General features: G+C 40.1%; 1 protein-coding gene across 1 annotated transcript in view; it reads right to left on the bottom strand.

The window, feature by feature from the left end:
- Positions 1-1,015: 1,015 nt before the first annotated feature.
- PCCB (propionyl CoA carboxylase, beta polypeptide) overlaps positions 1,016-21,923 on the bottom strand; it is a gene marked incomplete at its 5' end in the record, with an annotated part of 22,864 nt that continues 1,956 nt past the window's right edge. The window contains 12 exons of the mRNA XM_009580517.1: positions 1,016-1,276; positions 2,378-2,471; positions 2,696-2,794; positions 3,979-4,079; positions 7,275-7,382; positions 8,755-8,878; positions 11,012-11,093; positions 15,042-15,162; positions 16,107-16,215; positions 16,557-16,667; positions 18,327-18,440; positions 21,822-21,878. Of these exons, the coding sequence (XP_009578812.1) occupies positions 1,155-1,276; positions 2,378-2,471; positions 2,696-2,794; positions 3,979-4,079; positions 7,275-7,382; positions 8,755-8,878; positions 11,012-11,093; positions 15,042-15,162; positions 16,107-16,215; positions 16,557-16,667; positions 18,327-18,440; positions 21,822-21,878 (1,242 nt within the window). The remainder of the gene's footprint in view (positions 1,277-2,377; positions 2,472-2,695; positions 2,795-3,978; positions 4,080-7,274; positions 7,383-8,754; positions 8,879-11,011; positions 11,094-15,041; positions 15,163-16,106; positions 16,216-16,556; positions 16,668-18,326; positions 18,441-21,821; positions 21,879-21,923) is intronic.

Here is a 21,923-nt window from a genome sequence, read left to right on the forward strand (position 1 = left end):
CCAAACTCCATGGCTGTACTCACTAGGGCACTGGCTGCACCTACCTGGGAAAAGATGCTATCTGGAAAGTCACCATCTTATCTTTCTTCCACTTCAGGCACGTGCTTGGGGAGTGAACAGAAGCAGCTGCAGCGTGCAGGTACGGTAGTTCTCTGTCTTATAATATATTGCCATTAATTACTGAGGTTACTTACAACAGACAGGTCATTACAGGACTTCATGTGCTTGGCAGCTGTTTGCAGTAGCGCTAAACATGACGGTAGCCGTTACTCACTGCCTTCTGGGCTGTAGTTAAAACGCAGCTTCTAATGAGCAGAGTGAGCATAAGGCCCAGGGCTGATCAGTAGTAACACCTACTGCAGTGGTTCCTTGCAAGTCTGGCAAATAATCATAGAAAAAATTAGGCTGCAAAGGGCTCTGGAGGTCTCTCTCTGCCGAGGGAGAAAAGCCCCCCATGCACAGGGAGAAGAATTTTTATGTCCCACCAGAATTGCCCTTTTTCCAATTTGGGCACAGTCTCTTCTCCTTCAAGAGGAGGCTGGCTCCATCTTCTCTATCCCACCTGTGCCCACAGCCTGGAGATCACCGATACCAACCTGAGACCCAGTATTGCTGTAGCCAGCACGTAAAAGTTGCAACTCAGGACTCTGGTGGAGGAACAGAACAGATTAGTCTGAGATCGGCAAAGCCTGGATTCCAGTGCACTGAAATCCAAGCTCAGGATTTTTCTCTCTGTGAGTCTGTGATGCAGAAATAGAGTCAGGCTCCAGAGGTGGACCCAGGGCTAGACTTGAACTCCACAGGGGTCTGACTTCTCAGCAGTGAGAGGTCACTGCAGCTCTGCCTGTCTGAGCCACCTCCAGGGCCTATGGAATGAAGGAGCCAAGGGAGCATTTGACCTTGAGCAATTAGTAACAGCTCACCTGCAGCAGGCATTGCAGGTTGTGTTGATTACTAACTCACCAAAAAAGGGTTTATAGAGATGAACTGATAAGACCCCAAATTAAATATGTACTACGATTTATTGATGGTCATTAGCGAAATCAAAATGAAAAGAAATATTTCCATTGTAAAGTAGACCTCCACTTAAACTGAGAGTATTTGTGTTGAGAATACTGCCATGTCTTCCAGCATGGCCAAGCCCCTCCTCACACTCACAGTGGGATATTAGCATGTTTCTTCCAGGGACTGGCCTGTGTTTTACTAGCCAGCACATCTAGGTCATGGCAGATGCGCATGCGGGTGGTTGAAGGCTGGATGATATCATCAACAAACCCTGTAAAAAAAAAAAAAAAAAAAAAACCAACAACAAAAACCCTGACCAACCATGAAGAGTTTGCCTCTCAGCCTTTTGTATCTAGGGTGGTAATGCAAATTAGCAAAATAAAAACAATATTTGGAATAAACAGTTCACAAGTTACAAATTAACTTAAGAAAATAATTTTGAATAGCCTGAAAAGGAAATATTCCTGTGTCCATAGTTTCTAAATTAGAAACATGTGCTTTTTTAATTTTTGCAAAAGTTAGCAAGCCAAAAAACATTAAGGAGGGGGCTTTACTCACTGAGTACTGCACCTGTTACTGCAAAGTTTCAGACATACCATCTCCTTCCATCTACTACTATTAGTCTGATTTAGAGGTTCAGAAGTGTTGATTAGAAGAGACATCCCTTGACTTTGCATGTGCAGGAGTCTGGGGTTTTTTCTGGCTCAAACAGTAGTAATAGATAGTCTACTGAAAAACCAGAGGGAGCAATACTGTACGTATTGGTTGTGATGGAAAACAGCTTGGCTAAGCCTTCCCAGCTCTATGGCACTATTAACAGGATTTAAATGAAGTACAAAACCAATCAACAGGATAAGCCAGCATAACTGGAAACAGAGAAAGCTGACTCCAGAGTCTACAGAACTGCCTTCTAGAGCACAGTTAATGCTTCAATGCTAGAAGTAAAATTCAGAAGTAAAAACAGTGGAAAAATTTACTCCAGAGTCCTGGGGAACAGCACTGAACTGAACTAAACTCTGACCCTTTCTTAAGGCCGCTGGTCTGCATCTAGGACTGTCAAATAGATTGTCAAAGCACTTTTAAGGAAAAGGCTTTTGAGATGCTTACTAGTATCTACAAAATTGAAAATACGCTCTTCAGTGCAGTCCCCACATCTCACCAGTCTCTTTCCATCTGAAGATGTGTTTTGTGTCTAGATGTGTTTTTCCTTCACATGCACAACCTATGGTTAAGCATCACCTTTCTGACTCAGATAAAAATGTTTTGCCTGAATAACTTACTCATTAGCAAAAAGTTTACTGAATAGCTACAAATTTATCTACGTGCAATAGGCAGACTCAAAAAGGGAACACAATGTGTGAGATAACCATACCTCTCATGGCTGCAGGAAAGGGGTTTGCAAATTTATCCACATATTCTGCCTCTGCATCTGCCTCTTTTCCTCTGAAAATAATCTGGACAGCACCCTAGAAAGATAAAGTCTACAGGTCAGTGACAGTAATTCAGCCCATACAGAGGAAAACTGTCTGCTTTACCAGCCTCTTCCTCCCACCACAGCACACAAATGTGCATTCAGGTAAGCTGCTTGAGGGAAAATGCCAGTTGTCTTCATCTTGCTAGGCTGCCTCTGTGCCGCTGTGAAGGTGTTGATGGCTGCTGCACAGCAGTGTGAGAATCAGCCTGGGTTTACCTTTGCACCCATCACTGCCACCTCTGCAGTAGGCCAGGCGTAATTTGCATCTCCTCTTAAATGCTTTGAACTCATCACATCATAGGCGCCCCCATAGGCCTGCAACAAAAACCAAGGGATTAATTAGTGTGAAGTGACCTCGCAGCAGCAATAGCCTACATTCCTTTTGCAGCTTTTACTATTCCAAAGACAAGCAAGTGGGGCTAAATTTTACCTGGAAGAGAGCATGAGCATCTCCATTTTGCTACAACAATCTCCTAAGACTAGATGTCTCTTCAACTAGAACCACAAAAGAGCAAGGATGGGGGCTGTTGATAACTAAGACCATTCTTGATGGCAGATACAGAGGAATCTGCGTATACCTGGAAGACCAGGCCTCAACCTGCACCCTGCACATGCACACAAACCAACCAGTCGGCATGCTTCTGGAATTTCCTGGCCAGGGAATGCAGCACTCGGACTCTGCAGTGCTCCACTCTGGTACTGGAAGAGGTCCAGACAGCAGTCATGAACAGATACTGCAGAACTGCAGAGCAAACTGCAGCAGAGTCTGTTTCAAGGCATTACTGAAAACTACAGCAAGGCTGCAAGCTTGGGAAGTAAAGGATGGTAATATTCAGAAGAATCACAGAAGGCAAAGGGACAGAAAGAGGGATAGTTCTTTTTTCTTTTTTGTCATGATAAGTCAAAAGCCTATCAGAAAAACAAGCACAAGGGGCAGACCAGCAAGGAAAAAACTAAGCCTTTTAGGACCCAGAAGGTCCCCGGAGCTTCTGGCAGCATGGTGTCAGGTGCCTTCTAGAAAAAGAAAAACGAAGAAAATTAAATAGATTATAGCAAAAGTACGCAGAAGAAGAGAAACCACGAGCGTTAAATCTGCAGACACAGCAGAAGAAAGATACAATCAGCACTGGTTTTGGAAAAGGAGACTGAAGTGGCAAGAATAGAGAAAGAAGATCACAAGGATTTGCTGTGTGCAGACAGATGGCATGTCCTCAGTGAGACAAGCTGGGTGACAGAGGACAAATACTTGACTGAAGGCATTCCCAGGAGAAAGCAAAGAGCAGAAATACGCGATTTCAGAGAAATGCAGAGACAAAAGGAATGAAGGAGCTGAGAATAGAAGAAATGGCCTCTTGTAACCTGACAGGAAGAGGTGTTACCAGATGGGACAAATGGAGATGTGACAACAACAGAAAGCAAAAGTGGGACAGATGGACGAAGCTTCAGTGTAACTAAAATTGCTACTAGTGAAAACAGGAACTCTGAAAGAGCCAACTTACCTTTCTGGTGATGATAGTAATTTTAGGCACAGTTGCTTCTGCAAAGGCAAACAGTAGTTTTGCACCATGACGTATGATTCCACCATACTCCTGAGCTGTACCTACAAATGACAAATAATTTTTTTCACTCCAGGGAATTCACAAAAACCCCATATGCAGTTTGGCAATTGTCATCATCCATGACTGGCAGCAAACCTAACGACAACCAGAGCCATGTTAATATCCAGGAGAAGGTAATATCCAGGCAATGTTCTCCATAAGATGCTGAGCAACTACGAAAAATCTCTCACCAAAAGTAGCGTATATTTGTATATAAGGTCACAGAACCGTAACACTCACCAGATGGTATCTTCCTAAGAACAAAATATAGTTACATCATTTTCAAGACTCCAAATGTGACTAGCAGTGAAAAAACCTGCAACCTAAATTCACTTCCCCAGAAATCCCCTCTTCCAAACCCCCTTTTTTCTAGACCATACTGAAAGGCAGCTTGGCTACCATACCAAAGACCTATTCTAGTCTTCCTTCAAGGAACCCGAAGATGATGGAGCTTAAAAGACAGAGCATGAATTCCTCTATAAGGATTCTCACAGCAGGTGGTTCTGGAGAATGATCATATGCAGCAGAGATGAATGCAAGTCATCCATTTTATAGGGTGTTCAACACAGTTCTGTCCCAAACACAAGCCTAGCGGACTTGACTTGGAAACGGCAATCCCATGTACCTTATTTCTAGGATTTCTGAATTTCAGACCACTGGATGTAACTCTACAATTACTCTCTAGCAGTTTATCCACCTACTGTCTTTTACCCTCAGCGCCTGAGATAACCTCTTAGAGTACTTTGGGATCTTTTTAATGGATTTTTAAAAAAAAAAGTAAGATTTTAAGTAAAAATTCTTTTGTGAGATTTTTTTTTTTTTAAATAACTTGGTAGTCTGTTTGGTGGCTTGACTTTAATGTTTCCTCTCAAGTGCAATTTGAGTGTCTAGTAATTTATGCCTACACTTACAAATGCCTGTTCTCAACTGCAATTTCACTTTTGGTTCTTGCATATCCCTCCAGCCAGTGGGACTTGTCACGCCTGCAGACCTTCCCAGCAGCAGAAATCAGAACAGCCACGTCTTCTTACCCCAAGAAGCAGTCTGAACACAGCTGGGATGCTCAACCTAGACCCAGAAGCCGGGAAGCACTCACAGACCCTATAATCTCGTCACAGCCTTAGTTTCTAATTCACACTTAGAACAGAGTAGCCAGTTACTTAAAATGCTTCAAGTCTAAATTCAATTCAACTGTTATTTGAACTATTTACACTGTCATCCATGGCCAATTAACATAAACTCTTTTCTGGCTGTAGATTCAGTCCCAAACTTGTTTTAAATATGTGGTTTTTATCCAGCTGCAGGATATGAATGCCTTAAATGTCATCTCTGTGCACAGCTATTACATTAGGGGCTATTTAAAGTGTTTGGGTCACTAATACTGTGAGATATTTTGTACACCTCTGTGAGCCCGTTGACAGATTCTTTCTTCTTCCCTCCTGAACAGAGAAATGAGGTGATCAACGCCCTCAGAATTTACTTAATCTGAAATTTCTAATGTTAATGTACTCATCTTGCCAAACTCCCTAAAATACAACAGTTTAGGATCACTATCAAGCCTCTGATCTCCTCTCTTTACCCTTCTCTACTTTTATCTTCCATTTATCTGCTTTTAAACCAACATCCTATTATGCAATATTAAGTTACTACTTTTCATTGGCTATATGGAAATAGCTTTGTTCTTGAATTCTCAGCAACTGTCCAAATCTAGATTCCTCTAGTGGCCCCTGAAGTGAACTAAGCTGCTGCTTGGTCCATGTCAGAGGAGGGTGTGTCTACAGCAGGAAAGAAAGGAGAGAGGGCAAGAGGGAAGAGGAAGGTTCTGTTAACGCCTTCTGTATTGCCTTACTGTTAAAACATGCAAAATACATTGTACTAAAATAAGAACTGGAATGTTGACTAGTGACAGTTTGATGCTTTGATAGCTGTAGAGGCCTTGAGGTAAACTTTGGTTTATACAACAGTTTTAACCTTAGATTCAATTGTATGAAAGACTTAGCATGTTTATCAGTATAACATTTATATTCTTCTCACAAGCTGTTTTCTAATAGGTCATTTTAACATTAACTATACAGCCTATGCTGTCTAATCTCAGACCTTTCCTTACCCATTTACCCAAAGCTTCTAAATAATGGGCATTTTTACTTTAAAAAAATGCCTTGGAGCATGAAAGAACCTAAGCTTTCAAAGATACAGGGAGGGGGTTTGTGTATAATTGAATCAATGGCACCAAGGACATACTTTTTTCCCCCTATAGCTTCATCCTTGACACATTTGGGCATTAAGTACAGCAGATGAAGCTGGCGAATGAGGTAGACTGTTTCTCTTGCTGCAGCAAAGCTTGGATAGCAACATGGGCCTGTATTAGTTCAGTAACTCCAGTGCTGAGCAGATTTTGTTGGAATGCATCTTCATGGTGCCCTCAACTGCTGCTCCTAGGGCTGCTTTGACCAGTGGCCTCCCTGACCACAGGAGAATCAGCAGTGCTGCGCTCTCATGTCATCCTGTCCAGAGGGCTAACAAACAGTGTGTTGGACTGCTTTCCACCGCCTCTCAGGAAGCCACAGTCTTTGCAGGGCCTTCTGGTACCACACTATTCAGCATATAGGCATATAAATAAAACAGCATCTAAATAAAACAGCTGAGCATTTACAGGGACATGGAATCTTATTATAATAAAGAGAACAGTGTAACTTCCATACCGTTTATGACAAGGGCAGCATCTCCAGGGAATGCAGTTTTTTTTCTTGGACAGGCCACAGTCAACAGCTTTGGAATTGTGCTGGGATTCCAGACAGTAGGACATAGCTTTCCAGAGCATGATATACCCACGCTTGGCCCTGGCAAACTGGTCATCCCAGCATTGCTGTCAGACTGCTAAACACTTTTACTGCATGAACTGGCCCTCTCCTCAGTGAAGCCCAGCAAAGCTTTGTGATCTCAGAACACACTGATAGCAATATTAGTGGCACAGTTAGGCACTTACTTCATTTTTCTGCAATTTCTTGCATATTTCAATATTCTTTTGTGATGACTACTGTACTTAGATTACAGAGTTTCTATCCCAAGAAATGGCATTTTAAAACCTGGCTTATTTAAGTCCACTACTGTAAAGGTCTTCTCACAGAGTTTTTAAAATGGGTTTTTAACACCACCACCACCCCTGCAACTAGCTGAAATATATTGGCAAAGCATACCTGGCAAAAATCCAGGAACATCCACAAAAGTAATCAGAGGTATGTTGAAAGCATCACAGAAACGAACAAAACGGGCTCCCTTCACAGAAGAATTTATGTCTAAGCACCCTAAAGTTAAGAAAACAACAGGGTAAGGTGTTGCAACCAGTTCAATGATCTGCTAATGGCAGTAATTCAAGGCAATGTCAAAATCAGAGTCTATTTTAGCTGTATTGTCTTCTTAAAACAAAACAAAACAAAAGCTTATCTGTAGATAACATGTAATCTGCCATGAAGTTTTGCTGGTTTAGAACTAAGATTAGAATACAAGCTACATTCAACACGTATTCATTTCATTTTTCTGACCACTGTGCGTAGAGGCTTTCTATCCCAAAAAGTAGCAGTTTAAATGGTATTCTTGTAATTTAAAGTATTTTTCTGTAGTTTTCTCTTTACTGATATTTTTTCAGATCAGTCATATTGAAAGGTTAGAGAGGTCTCCATTTAAAAAAAAAAAATGTTTAAAAAAAAAAAAGTCCATTAGTATTTTGAGAAAGACCAGCATTTTTGGTAAACATGCTGCAAAGTATTCATGTTCTGTTTCAGTGCCATTTAGAATTATATTATGTGCTATGACATTAAACCTAAATGCATTTTGTATAAGAGCATCTATCTGAAACATTAAAAATGTTTGTTAAAATGGAGAATATTAGATGAAGACTAAAGTAATATTAAAACCTGCTGACTGTCTAGTATCTTGATAGTCGTATCTTGTAAAGGTTATCAAAAGAATAAAACATCATACTGGGTCATCCGATTTTCCCAAACAAAAAGGCACAAACCTCAAAAACAAGGAGCGAAACAGAAAGTCCTGATTAGTGAAAGTCACTTCAGAAATTACCTAGTTAGGAAGGAAAGCAAAATCCCTTGACAGTTAAAAACGTAAGGATGAGCTTAGCTATAGCTATGTGTTGTACCTTCATATCTAAATTATTTGAGGTCAAGAGCCCCACACTTGTGTGTCTGAAAGCATTGCATTTTTCTAGCTATAGCAAAAAAAAAAAAAAGTTATCTCACCCTACAGAAGAATTTTAGGTGTTTTAATGCTGTAAGAGTGTAGTTTCCATATTATGCTTAACCCAGTTAATTGCAGGCTGCTGCCAAATAGGTCTTCTACCCACCCTGCTTATGTGCTCCTACCACTCCTCTTACGCTGGATACAGCAATCATTTAGTGAGCAAGATCACCTTGTTGATCCACTGAAGAAATGAACTGTTTTTCAGTTAGTTTTAACATGTCACAGCTGCATTACAATGAGATTCAAGACAAAAGAAGTGGTAGAAAAACAGAGTGAGAATGAGTGGAGGACCATACAGAACATAAACAGTTCATCTCCTTGCCAGCCAGCCTTACAAAGCTTGCAAAAAAAAGACAAAACAGAGAGAGGAGGCACAAACACTGTTAAAAACTTTCACATCGGACTCATACAGCCAATTCTAACCTGATGCTACTTTGGGTTGGTTGCCCACCATCCCAACAGTTCGTCCATTCATCCTCGCAAATCCAACAACAATGTTTCTGGCATAGGAAGGCATGATCTCGAAGAATTCCCTTTCATCAGCAATCTGCAAGGGTGAGAGTTAGGCAAAGCCCTTATAAAGACATATATGTATATGTATGTTTATATACACAGGCAAACACAAAATCAGTTATGATAGTGTCAGAACTTTTAAAACATTTCAGAATTTGCAGAATTTAAAAAAAAAAAAAAAAGGAAGAAAGAAACAAAAAGGAAGAAAGAAACCTTTCAGTCGTCTTTGCAGCCTTCATTCCAGGAAGTAACTAGTGCTGCACTTATTCTCAAAACTGCCACTTAAGCATTCCATCAGAGAACATCTTTATGACATTTCCTCTGCAGTGAGCCTTTTTTCCTAGCTCGTAACAAATTAAAACTTCAAATCAGACGTTAAGAACTTCTTTCTCGCAATTTAATTATTGGCAGACTACACTTTTAAAGAACAATTTCCAGTGATAAAAAGCAAATAGTACTTTGTGGAGCTCAGAAACTCTCCCTGACACGTTTAATAATACTCTATTTCTTTGCAAGTTCAGAGCGCTTCATTAACAGAGACCAATATAGCATGCTCTGCTGTGTACATCTGCCCCAAAGTCACTGACGGTGCATACAGTAGAGAATGGAGAAACACTTTTATCTGCACTAGAGGAATACACGCACTACATCAAATGTATCTATCTGGAACCACGAATCCCTGGTAGCTGCACTTCTCCCGGGGGTTGAAGTTCCAGTCTGTGCTCTGCAAAGTGACATCCACTGGTGTATAACGCAGTATCAAAATTCACATGTTCAAAGGAGATCATAATTATACGTGGAGCAGTAGCGACACCTATACATGGCTGCCTGGTGTTTTCTACTAGAATTCCTTGTTTTCAACTGTTTATGACAACTTTGCCTATAGAGACTGCAGTTTGCCAGTCATTTCTGAGACTGAGGCAAACGAAAAGTTGTGAAAAATGCAAGTATTATTTAAGTAGGTTTACTTCCTTCCTTAATACTTCTCAAAGTCTGTGGGAGGGATTCTTTCTTCTCCTAATTCACTTAGCTTTTTTTTTAAATGCCACCTTTTAACTTGGAACAGGTAGTACTGAAATTCAGAATGGAAGAATCCAGAGATTAAAAACATATCCTGAGCTTGCTTTCTTCACTAAAGTGAGTCTAAATGCAGCCAGTTGCAAACTGAAACATGTTAGCTGAATGAGCATGTGGGGAGAGACAGTCAAATAAAATAGCAAAAGGGAGAAATTTGTAAAGGTCCTACAAACACAGCTGAACTCCCACCACCACCATTTGTATACGCTGCCTGTGAAATGGAGTTATTTCTAGCTTCATCACCCACTTTAGAACCCTGGGTCATCTGCCATTCAACATCTGAGTGGTAGAAGCGGCACCTAGAAATTTTAATATTCAAAATTTGGACTCTCGGGGTGCTCTACAGGGGGCTGTAACAGTTACATGTGATAAAACTTCTCTTGCAACCATGTTCTCTGCCCAAGTATTTATCATGTAATAAGTTGTTACAACTGGAGAAGTGAAGTACTCGAAGTTAGGCAAGAGAATTATCAGCATTGCCTAGGCTGCTTTAATAAAACCTCAATTATTTATACATTGCAATACTGGCTTTCAGCGTTATTTTTTAAAAAATAGTAAGATGTTTCCTTCCCTGCCACCCTCCCAAGAGATCTGCCTCACTTAATGAAACTTTAATATTGGAGTTTCCAAGCTTCTGAGTGCTTGACTTGCAATTAAAAAAATGTATTCCTGTACTGTCCGTGTACGTAACTGTCTCTTAGAATAAATGGAGAAGGGTAACTCTTTGAATGCACTCTATGTAGTTTATCACCTTTTATAAAAAAGTGATAGAATTCAAGACAGTTGTAACAAGGTGGAGGGAGGGGGGCAAAAGACAGAACTCAAAGCGGGGGGTTGCTTTGAGCCCAGAGAGAAAACTGAATTACAGCATCTTTTGTCTGTACATGTTATGCATGCAGCATAAGAAGATGTATCCTGAACACAAATCTTAGGATTCCTTTCATCTGCTAAAATATTTTTTTCTGCAGACTTAAAAAAAAAAAAAAAGAAAAAAAAAGTATCTTCAGTGCCATTCTATTGGTTTCTTTCAATTATTTACACACAGCATATAATATATCCATATTAACAATGTTCACACTAGCAGACTTACGGAGTGTATGATATCCAGCATATCGTAGGCTTTAGTAGATTCAATTGGGACAACTGTGTCCAGCTCAGGAACCAAACGGTCACTGCAGAAAGTAAGTAAGTGTGAGCAACAATATTTACAGATCAGATGAATACCAAGACAAAAAACTCAGGCAAACAAGTCTACCTCTCTGAGACTTCATGGAAACTGCTTCTCAAATATGGGGAGAAGAAACGGGCCTCTTTGAGCCAGTTGTGCCTCAGGCCACTGAGCCCTCACGCACCAGGAGGACAAAAGCCTGACCAATCTCTTCCTGAAGGAGACATCTGTTCCATAGGCACCTCTGCTCATGAAACCAACTCTTGGAAATACCGTTTCTCCTGTTTGACTAGAAGAGCCTAATATTACACATGCTGAGTATCCGCGGGGAACGCGAGAGGCAGGCAAATGCTACAGTCTGCAGGGGGCACTGGAGGCATGTTGGATACTGCGTTTGGGCACAAGTCAGCAATGGGAAAAAGGGTTTGGTAGAACAACTGTCAAGCAGCAGAGGCAGAAGAGCCTGCTTAGCCAGCAGCTCCAGTCCTTACAGCTGGATGGGCAAAATGGTTTCTCCCAACGGCAGAGCAAGGTTTCCCGTCACATACCTGGATCTACTGTGCACACAAAGTTTAGGAGCTGCACATTTACAACTCGGATCCTTTCCCTGCCCATGTTGTGCGCTTGTGATTTTAAATACACTTAACTGTAGGAAACTCTTCCATACTTATTTTCCCTGCCACCAAACAAGGAGAGATTCATGGGTGGGGAAAACACATCCGGTCCCAGCTTCTTCAGTTTAATGGCTGTGTTTAAAGAATCTCTGCTGTTATGCTGCTTAACTCAACAGTGGTGCACTTCACGTGGAGCTTTACATTTAACAAAAATGCTGCCCCCCTGTTAGCAGCTGACACCATCAGTTACCTCAATCTTTGACCATATTAGCTTCATTACAGACCTACAAATGTTAGCATTCACTGAGTCTTTGGATTCATTCACAGTCACAATGGGGGGTGTCCGTTTTTATGAGTCATCACTGAGAAGACTTCAGGGAGTATTATATTTGTGCTATTCCATAAAAATACTGATCTATATTTGTTATAAATGGTGTTTCTGTGGAGTTCTTATTGAATTACTCTTTTAACAATGCCATGATTTAGTACATTTAAAACAAGACAACACAAGGCTCTAGACACCCAATTTAAAACTGAAGGAAGTGATCTGCAGTTTGTCAAAATCAGGCAAAAAACAATAATATAAGCCCCAGGGCTGTCTCTGTGCTCCTTCACATATACAGGACTAGAGAGGCACAACTCCTTGCCGAGAGAGTAAGAGATACATCTATTAATAGAGTAAAACTGACAGCAACACTTCCAAGTATTTTTTCCACATGATTGAGAGTATTGCATGCAAATATTTCCATAAAATGGTATAATGAAACCTTAATCTGATGAAAGCAACCAATTTTAACGTACTAAACCCCAAGCTACAGAAGATTGTAAAATTTTTTCTTGTCCATAGAGTAGATATGAATGTGCTCTAAGTTCTGTCCATTACCTGTGGTATCCCAAAGGATAAGGAAAGTGGAAAAATGAAATTATTGCTTCCATAAATTCACAGTGCTGTAGACTACAGAGGGAAATTATAATGGCGTTAAAATGAATAACCACCATCAAAATGAAGACATTACCCAGGATATCACAAGTTTCAAAATCTCCTTCAAATTATCACAGATAAAGGACATCTGGAGCTTGCTAGTAGTCACTGGACTTAAGAGGTTGAGAACTGTGTGTCTGACAGATCCCACTTATCAGGAAGGAACTGCTGCTCATCATCAAAGCAGTCATCTGAAGCCTGCGACAGCTTGAGACACTCTCACCCAAATCTGTATTAGTTTTCGTTCAATACAAAAGGGAAACTGTACTCTGTTTACCAAGAATTGATAATAACCTCCTCCAGAAATCTGTATGCATACTTCAGGCTCTAAAGGAAACGAAATTTGTTTATAATCAAGGACACATAAAGGTAAAAATCACACCATACAATATACCAAATGCAATGAACTAGACACCCTTCAAAGGCAGAGGACATATTCACCATTAGTCAACTCAGTACTATAAGGAACCTTCTAACTCTTTAGAACCCAGGGCACTGATGTCAAAAACTCCAGCCGACAGAAGTTTCAGCAACCAAGACTGACATTTTTCAACACCACAAAGAACCTACCCACCTAGAGAAAAAAACAACAAACAAAACAAAACAAAACAACCCACCAGCTTCTGGACTTAACAATGAAGACAAAAGTATGTTACATTTAATCTGCATTATTTGTGGCAATTTTTTGCAGTGTGAAAATGATGCAATAAGAAATAAATTGCTCTAGAGGAATGGGCTTTGACTGGAGCAGCGGTAAGGATCAAACACATCAATTCAAAACAAAAGGAGTCTATTAAGATGTCAGTATGTCCAGATGAAATATTACCAATGTAAGCATTAAGACCACAAATGGGAGAAATACTGGAGATGCTGCTATAAAAACAGGCAAATTTAACAAATAGAGCTGTCTTCACATGTACAAAGACTACTAAATTGAAGTTCTTAGTACAAATTATTGAGCATTTATTATACTGTGATCCTCTAATAATGTATCTGGTGCTACGTAAAAGATTGTCTCCCTTAAGAAAAAAAAAACTAATTTCTTTTATGTTAGTAGCTACAACAGAACTGACAGCTTCTAACAAGAAAATAAGCTGCCTATTGTGAGATACATTGATTAAAAAACCCAGACTGTTGTTTCTGTAATGAAATTAAAATATCACATTCAAGTCTATAGAGGGTAATTATCCCAGTACGACTTGTTGAATGCTTAGAAAGAACATGATAACCTCAGAGATAATCCTCCAAATTTACCAAATAATATAAGAGATTTGCTTTGCTTTGTCACTATCAGACCAGAACAGTCTTCCTAATAAACTCCTAAAGATCAACATGTTAGAAAAAATTAGGACCAGTAACTAATTGACCTGTCTGACCATTCTCTAAAAGCAATTGGCAAATTTATTTCTCTAATAGTGACCATGTATTTCAGGTACCAAAGCAGTGATTTGTAAAATCAATCCAAAAAAACCTCCCAAACAAACTGTTTCAAAGACACTGCAAAGAACAGTGAAGCATGAAGAGAAGATAACCTTCCCTACTCACATGTTAAAATCTTCACGCATGTAAGAACCACAAGACATAGATCACACACATCTGTAGAACTGAAAGGAACAAATTCAGGAGCAGCTCCCATACAGCAGTGGGCAACAACCTGTTACGGGTTCCCTACAGAAAGGGCTGAACTGGGGCTGCAACTGGATCTCAGGTCAAAATGCTTTTACTCCTTGACATTCTCCGTCTTTAACACTACTAGCAAGGCTGTCTACTGAAACAGTCCCGTGCTGGCTCTCTGGCTGTCCCTCTCTCTCTTGGAAAAATTCTCTGATAAAAATCCAGACAGTCGCCGTTTTTCCCCTTTTGAAATGACTCAAGTCCTTCCTTTGTTATGTTGCCAACTACACAATGAGCCTGATAGGCAAGTATCTAATACATAAAACTTTCTGCCTCCTTTGCCTCCTTGTTGCTTCCCCACCTCTAACCTTAATGAAGAGAACTTACCCAACAGACACATAACTGACAAAGCAGGGCAAGTTCTCCCCGCTTTTGTTCACTGTGCTGTCTTCTGCCTCGCTTGCTTGTTTCAAGGGACTGTGACAGCCCATCTGTACAGAGATTACTTTTCCCCGTACACAGCCTGCATAACACTGCTTTCGAAAATAAAAAAAATTAAATCTATCAGTGAGCATGTATGTACACATGCATGTTGAAACACTTCCCATATTCACACACCGCAATGCAGAATTATCAGCCAAGATCCCAGGCACAAAACACTCATTTCTTTACACTCCTTGAGCCAGAGAAGCCATGAAATTCAGCGGACAGAGACCACAGCTCTTAGCCAGTCCCCTCTTACCTGGGATCATGGCATTCACAGACTGGAGCTGGATCACGGTTGCTAAGAGGTAAATAATTAAAGAACTCTCGGAGATTAAGTAAAGCATCTATGTCGTTCTCAAAGGCTCTGTGCGCGACTCCTGGAAAGAAACAGTTAAGTCATTATTGAAATTATTTTGCAAGGTTTCATTTTCAAGTATGTACCAATAAAGATACAAAGAGTAACAGCAAGAAATTTTTAACCCGAGCTACTGACAATCGGGAGTTTTAAGCCACCAAATTTGACCAGCTAAAAATATTTAGAAAATGTGTGGCTGTATCAGACTTCCTCCTTAACAGGTCTGGATTGTTCATCTCGTATTTTAAATAATGTAAACTGGTTTATCAGCTGTCACAGATCTAACTGGATCCCAGCCTTCTGGAATTCAATCCAGGTTACTGTGCTGCATGCAAGCTTTGGACTACAAGTTCTTTTATAAATGCTGGATCTGAGCAGTTGTCTACGTGTGTGGTTTTGGTTCATCACCAGCTCAGTTCAGATAGAATTTGAGATCTCACAGTCATTTGGAGCCTCAAGAAGATTCGTTAGTCATCAAGTTTTCCCAGAGGGGAAAAGAAAAAAGCACTTAATTTCACATTGCCACTTGGTTTATAGTTAAGAATCATGTTCAATCAATCATGTTAGTAAGCAAACAAGGGATTGTTAAACATCTTTCAACCCATGCAAATTTCTGGACAACAAACAGAAAAACCCACACCACCCCAAGCCTGCTTTGCTAAGTCCTGCCCTCCGACAACCTTCCCACTTCTAGAATCTTTTGTGGATTTGCCACTTTCTCTTCCAAATCCCAGAACTCTCCCACACTCCCACCTTTCTTACTTTGTTTTCCATTACTAAAAAGGACCAGCAAGAGAGCCCTATACAGAGTAAGATCCTGTGCTTAAATAGAGTTTTATCACTTAGACTCAAGTGACACCCACGAATACAAAAATCTGTATTGGACAATCAGCTGTTTAGGTCAAACAACTATGTCATTTACTTTGAAGAACGATTAGCATGTTAAGTAAACTACCCAGCTCTCACCGGATACAGCAGTGTGCGTCTTCGCACCCCCAAGCTGCTCTTGGGTGACATCTTCATTGGTAACAGATTTAACTACATCTGGGCCAGTGATGAATAGATAGGATGTATCCTGGGGGAGGGAAAAAAGCAAAAACACACAGTAAATGCTAGACCTAAGCTGCAAAAGCACCTAAGGAAAACCCACAGTCTCTAGAGACTTTCCCCAAAATAAGGAAACAGTAGAACATAGGGACAAATTTCTTAAAAATCCTTAATGCATTATATTAAAAATCCACAGAAAACGCAATTATCCACAAGTTATTTGGGAAAGTTTTTCTTGACTTTTCATTAAAAATAAGCTTAATCCAAAGCAGGAGACCATCTCAAAAAAAAAAAAAACACTTTCATGTGGGGTCTGTTTGTGTCTCATCAATGTTACCAGCAGCAGGTCAGGATATACTCCACCCTTACCTTCACCATGAATGTGAAATCAGTTAGAGCAGGTGAATACACAGCTCCACCAGCACAAGGACCCATAATGAGGGAGATCTGTGGAACTACCCCGGAACACAGAACATTTCTCTGCAACAGAACAGACAGACATCTAGTTTTACCAAAAAAGTACATCTTTAAGTCTGTGCACAGATTCTGCAAGAATTCACAATTACAAACAGGAGAGGACATGCTTTATTTACTGGGAGACAAATATCTGGACAGAATGTCTTGATGCAAATAGAACCAAAATAATTTTGTTGCTACTGTTTTGCTTCTTTCTGTTCCCATACATTTGATTTCATACACCATGCAATGACTGCAAAGGAAGATGGAATGTGCGACCTCAACAGACGCTGCAGGAGCAAAAACTTCACTGAGCCTGGAGTGGTGAGAAGTGTATGTACCTGAAATTTGAACATATAGGTACGCTATCGCTCAGAGGTAGGAGTAAGCTTTACTAACCAGCTGTGGCAGAGATTCATTTAAAATCAGATTCCTGCACTGGCTTGAGTTTTACACAATGGTGAATTACTGGTATCCACCAATATGGATGGCATGTTGTCCAAAAAAATGTTTTCATTGCTCATTGCTCAACTGGATCACAATTGACTTCTGTAACTGTTCAACTGCACCATCCCAGATCACACTAATCCAAAAGACTGTTAGCATCTAACTTGTCATCCCACCTGATCACATTCCTACTGAAAGCACAATCATGTTTATGTTTTGTGCACTTACTTTAAAACTGTGTGTTTTGTAGGCACATAAAATAACGTCATTTCAGTGAAGACAAAAAAAAAAAAACAAAAAAACCAGTAGTGTGTCTAGAGGAAAAATTCTTGCGTTAGCCACAAAAATATTGTAGAAATATAAAACTTTCACCAGTCCAATCAGTACTACATGTCCCCAAACAGTAAGGTTAACAGATTCCATTGTACTGCATACTGTTCTTCGAATAGAAACCTCTGATTTGCATCTTTTCTTTTCTTTCCTTTTTTTTCCCTCAAGCTTTTTTTTCCCCACTGACCTACTATCTTGACAGAACAGGCACTTGGTGCTTCTGATCCCAGTTTCTCAAGTTTTCTTCAAGTGCATAGTGTTTGATTTACTTTAAGTCCCTCTTTCTGCAGTGGAAGTCTTTCACCTTTTATCAGCCCTATTGAAAACAAATCTGCTGTGCGATTTGTTTGTCTGTATGTCAGAGGAGACATGGGGACAGCTGGTGGTGGATCACAACCATCAGTCACCTAACAAAACACCCTCTGAACTACAGCATGCCCACCTGTCTCAGACAAACAGATAAACGCTCGAGACAAATTACATCCTAGACAGGCAATCTATACATTAGTGTGAATCAGAAAGTTAACTGAAAGAAAACCCTGAAACAACTGTTTAAGTAAATTGCCTATTCTTTCATTCTTATGACGAAGCTCACTATATAGCGCAACTCCTACAGAGCTTTTCATTGGATCACAGTGTTTTACAAGGCTCAGCATTATCCTTATTTAACAAATGGGTAAATGCAACTAAATGGTACAGTAATTTGCCCAAAGCCAAGAAGAGAACCAAGAGGACAGTCCAGGTCTCACAAGCCCTCATATATGCTGCTTTATCCACCAGGTAACACTGGCTGAAATAGGATAACGATAACCTGTAAGTTTACTTACAAACACCGAATTAAGTAAAGAAAGACTTTGTCCATTTTTGTGGATGCCAAGCTTCCAGGTCGTCCAGAAGCCTACTTACCAAAAATATATCTGCATAGCCAGCCAAGGACTCCACTCCCTCCTGGATACGGGCTCCTCCAGAGTCATTCAGCCCAATCACGGGTGCTCCAACCATGGCAGCTTGATCCATGACCTGGTGATGAATACAAACTCCTTGTTATTGACCTAGTTAAGCTAAAATCCCAAAGCAACCAACCCCCAAAATGTATATCCCCTAGAAAAAAAATCTGTACGTGCCAGAATTTGAACTGCCTACATAGTGCTCAGCTTCTCCTTTAGTTGTATTAACATCAGTCACTAACCGCTTACTGGGGTATCATGTTTTGACTCATTCAGTCTGGAGGCTAAAAGATACACATTTAAATCCCTCTCATGACCTTTAATATTTATCTGCCTTACTAGCTGTGCATCTCCATACTCACATGGCATTATCCAAACCCTGTGCTAAGTGACACAATCACAGGAGTTTGGACCAATCTCTCTCTGTTCATAAGAGGTCTCAACTGCACCTTAAACACTCCCTCATACATGCCTAATTTGATCTTAAAAGTTTATTGAAGTGGTGATTGTGTAATCTCCCTAAGCAGTGTATTCTAATGCTTGATTATCCTTCTTAGAAGTTCTTTGAGAAGACTAAACTAAATCTTTCCTCCGAAAATTTAGACACATTACTTCTTTCTTGATATATAGTAGACAGGGAGAGCAATTAACTACTTCTTTGCCTCTGACTTCATAAACATTCAAGTACCTCAAATCTCCCTTCAGTCTTCGTATTTCCCTTAGTTTCCAGACTAAGCACCATCAATTCAGTCACACTGTTCTTTCTACATCCTATTTTCTAGCCCTCTGATCATTTTGGTTATTTGCCTCAAGATCATACACAATACTCCAGCAGAGGCTTAAGTAGGAGGATTGAATTCCTTACATTCCTTACATAAAATATTCCTGCTTATTAGATCCCAGTAAAATATTTGCAGTTTTCGTAATGCTACAGCACTAGCATATTGCGTTAAGATCTGCTTTAACATTAAGATCTGCTTTGACTCCTAAATAATTTTCTGTAGAACTACATATTGTCTGTCAATCCCCATTTTGAATTTCAAAGTTACTTTTCACTGCCTGGTATTAGCCCTTTCTATCATTGTTACAGAATTATATCTTATTTCAGACAATCTTTAACTTATTAAGATTTTTAAAACTTCAGTTCTGTCTTTCAGAGTGCTTGCAGCATCAACCTTGAATTTTACATTGCCTAGAAACACAGTAAGCATACTCAGTCCCATTCGAATCAATAGTATCCCAGCAGTACCAAAATTCCTGCCTGAACATGAATCGGTGATAACTCTCTCTGTAGAGTTCTAAAGTGGCTTTGCTCCTACTTGCAGTCATTCAATGTAAAACAGGGGTTCTTCATGCTTTGTGTCTGGACATCCATACATACAAAGTTGGAATATCACAGTGGCAGACACACAGAATGACTTTACAATTTAAATACAATCCCACATTTAAAAAGCATCTGTGTGGATTGCAAACAGAGGCTCTGTGAGCCACGAGTGGCCTCTTTTGCTTATGTGAATGTTACACAAGGCATTATCAAATGCCTTATTAAAAGTAGTTGAGTTGACATTTATTGCTTTTTCCTAGAAAGCCTGTCATCCTATCAGGACAGGTTAGTGAAACAATTTCATTCACACATTTTGCTATTTTCCAGGGCCCTATATACAGAATAATTATTTATTTCAAGGCTTTTCCAGACACTGAAGTTCTTCCTAAAACACACATCAATATGCACATTCAGACTACTGAAAATGTGTTCATGTATTTGAGACCAGACATTTTTTTGCCATACCGGTATTTGTAAGGAACATTTCAGGATTCATTCTCAAAAACACTTTTCTTCATCTCATGGACTCAACAATTGTCTTGAAACATGACATCATAGATGCACACATAGGCTTTAAAGTGTTCCCCACCACAAGTGGGCACATATTACTCTCAGAAGAGCCACACTGAATCTCTACTGCTTCAGGGAAACCATTACAGGCATTTAATGTGGTCTGAAAGACCACAAGACTCTTCTGCAAAAGTAACAGGCAATCTGTAGGCCAGACCTATCTAGCCTGGAGCTTTGCTGCAAGATGCCAAATATTGCTACCTCTCTGCAACTCCAGGAAAAAGTCCCAAATGGGAGATGATTACCACCAAAGGGGCAGATCTCCAGGGAACTCCAGCTAAGGCAGAACAACTTCACCTCCATGTTTCATGACATTTTACATCCCTTAAGCCACCAATAATGTTTGCAGGAGCGAAGATCGTCTCTCTCAGAAGAGATTTCTGCTTCCCAGAATTCAGCCCAATAAGAACTCAGAGAAGTGAGACAGATACCACACTACCCAGCAAGTCTTTTTTGAGCTCTCCACTGCCCAGGCTGCAGCCTCAAAGACTCTGAGCCCCAAAGCAACTGAGGCATCCAGAGCCTTCAGACTTTGGAGCCTACCATTGACACTGACACCAACCAAGAACAGTACCAACTAGGAAGGACTAACATTTTTTCCTAGTTCTGCTACCAGCACTCTCCCTGCTTCTTTAGAAATAAGAGATCAAAAAAACAGTAGAAAGCATCCCAATATTCCAGTACCGTTACATCCCTCCCCAACATAAAGAGACACTGCAAAGCTCCAGTATGAAAGGAGAATATCAAGTCTTTCCCAATATCAAGATTTGGTAAAGCCAAGTAGTTATTATCCAGCCCAAAGTCTTCATGTTTTCTAGTTTTATACCTTCTCACTGCTGAGGAGCCTATGCCAAAAAGTAGTATTTCCATCAGAGGCAAAGGCCTAGCGCACCAAAAACCTTGTTTCTGATTCCATAGCAAGAAAATTCAGGAAGTTTTCACCAGCCCACGCAACTGAACACTCATGCACGAAAAAGTTCTTGTCCTCTCCACCCCTGGGATTCAAACACCAGCTCTTCCAGTGAGACAAGCAGACAAATGAGAATAAATAGCCACAAGTGCCTGATAACAGAAGCTCTGAGTATCAAGGTGACCTCCAAGTTGTAAAATTTTTTATCTTCAGATTGTTTACTTGTTACATTTGATTTTTATAAATATTACAGACTTCCACATAGCACTGTTTATAGGAAAAAGTTTCTCCCAAGTCATTTCACATTCCTCCAGTAGACAATGGCTAGTTAATTTATACTTGTACTTTGCAAGTCTCTCTTGTCTTTTGTAGCACAGTAGAAAAGGCACCTTAATTTATACAAAGTGTGTATTACTTGGAAAAACTCTCTTATATTTCAAAAGCTTCCAAAGGGTACCCCTCTGCTCACCTGTGCCTTCACATCTTAACTGACATGAGGAGGCAGGCATTTTCAGGTTACCATGACAGATGCCAGAGTCCACTAAAGTCAGTCACAAATCATTTTCTCCAAAGTCATTAATACAACAGATTGGGGAAAAAAAAAAAACTGCTGACAATTTTTTGGTTTATTTTTTCCTGTGAAATATTACCTTGCAGATCTTCTGGGCATGAGCTCCAGATAAACTACCTCCAAATACAGTAAAATCCTAGAGAGAAAACAAATTTTCATATTAGGGTGAGAATCATTTCTG

The sequence above is a fragment of the Fulmarus glacialis genome, unplaced genomic scaffold, assembly GCF_000690835.1.
Source record: "Fulmarus glacialis isolate BGI_N327 unplaced genomic scaffold, ASM69083v1 scaffold286, whole genome shotgun sequence".
In the NCBI taxonomy this organism is placed as follows: Eukaryota; Metazoa; Chordata; class Aves; order Procellariiformes; family Procellariidae; genus Fulmarus; species Fulmarus glacialis.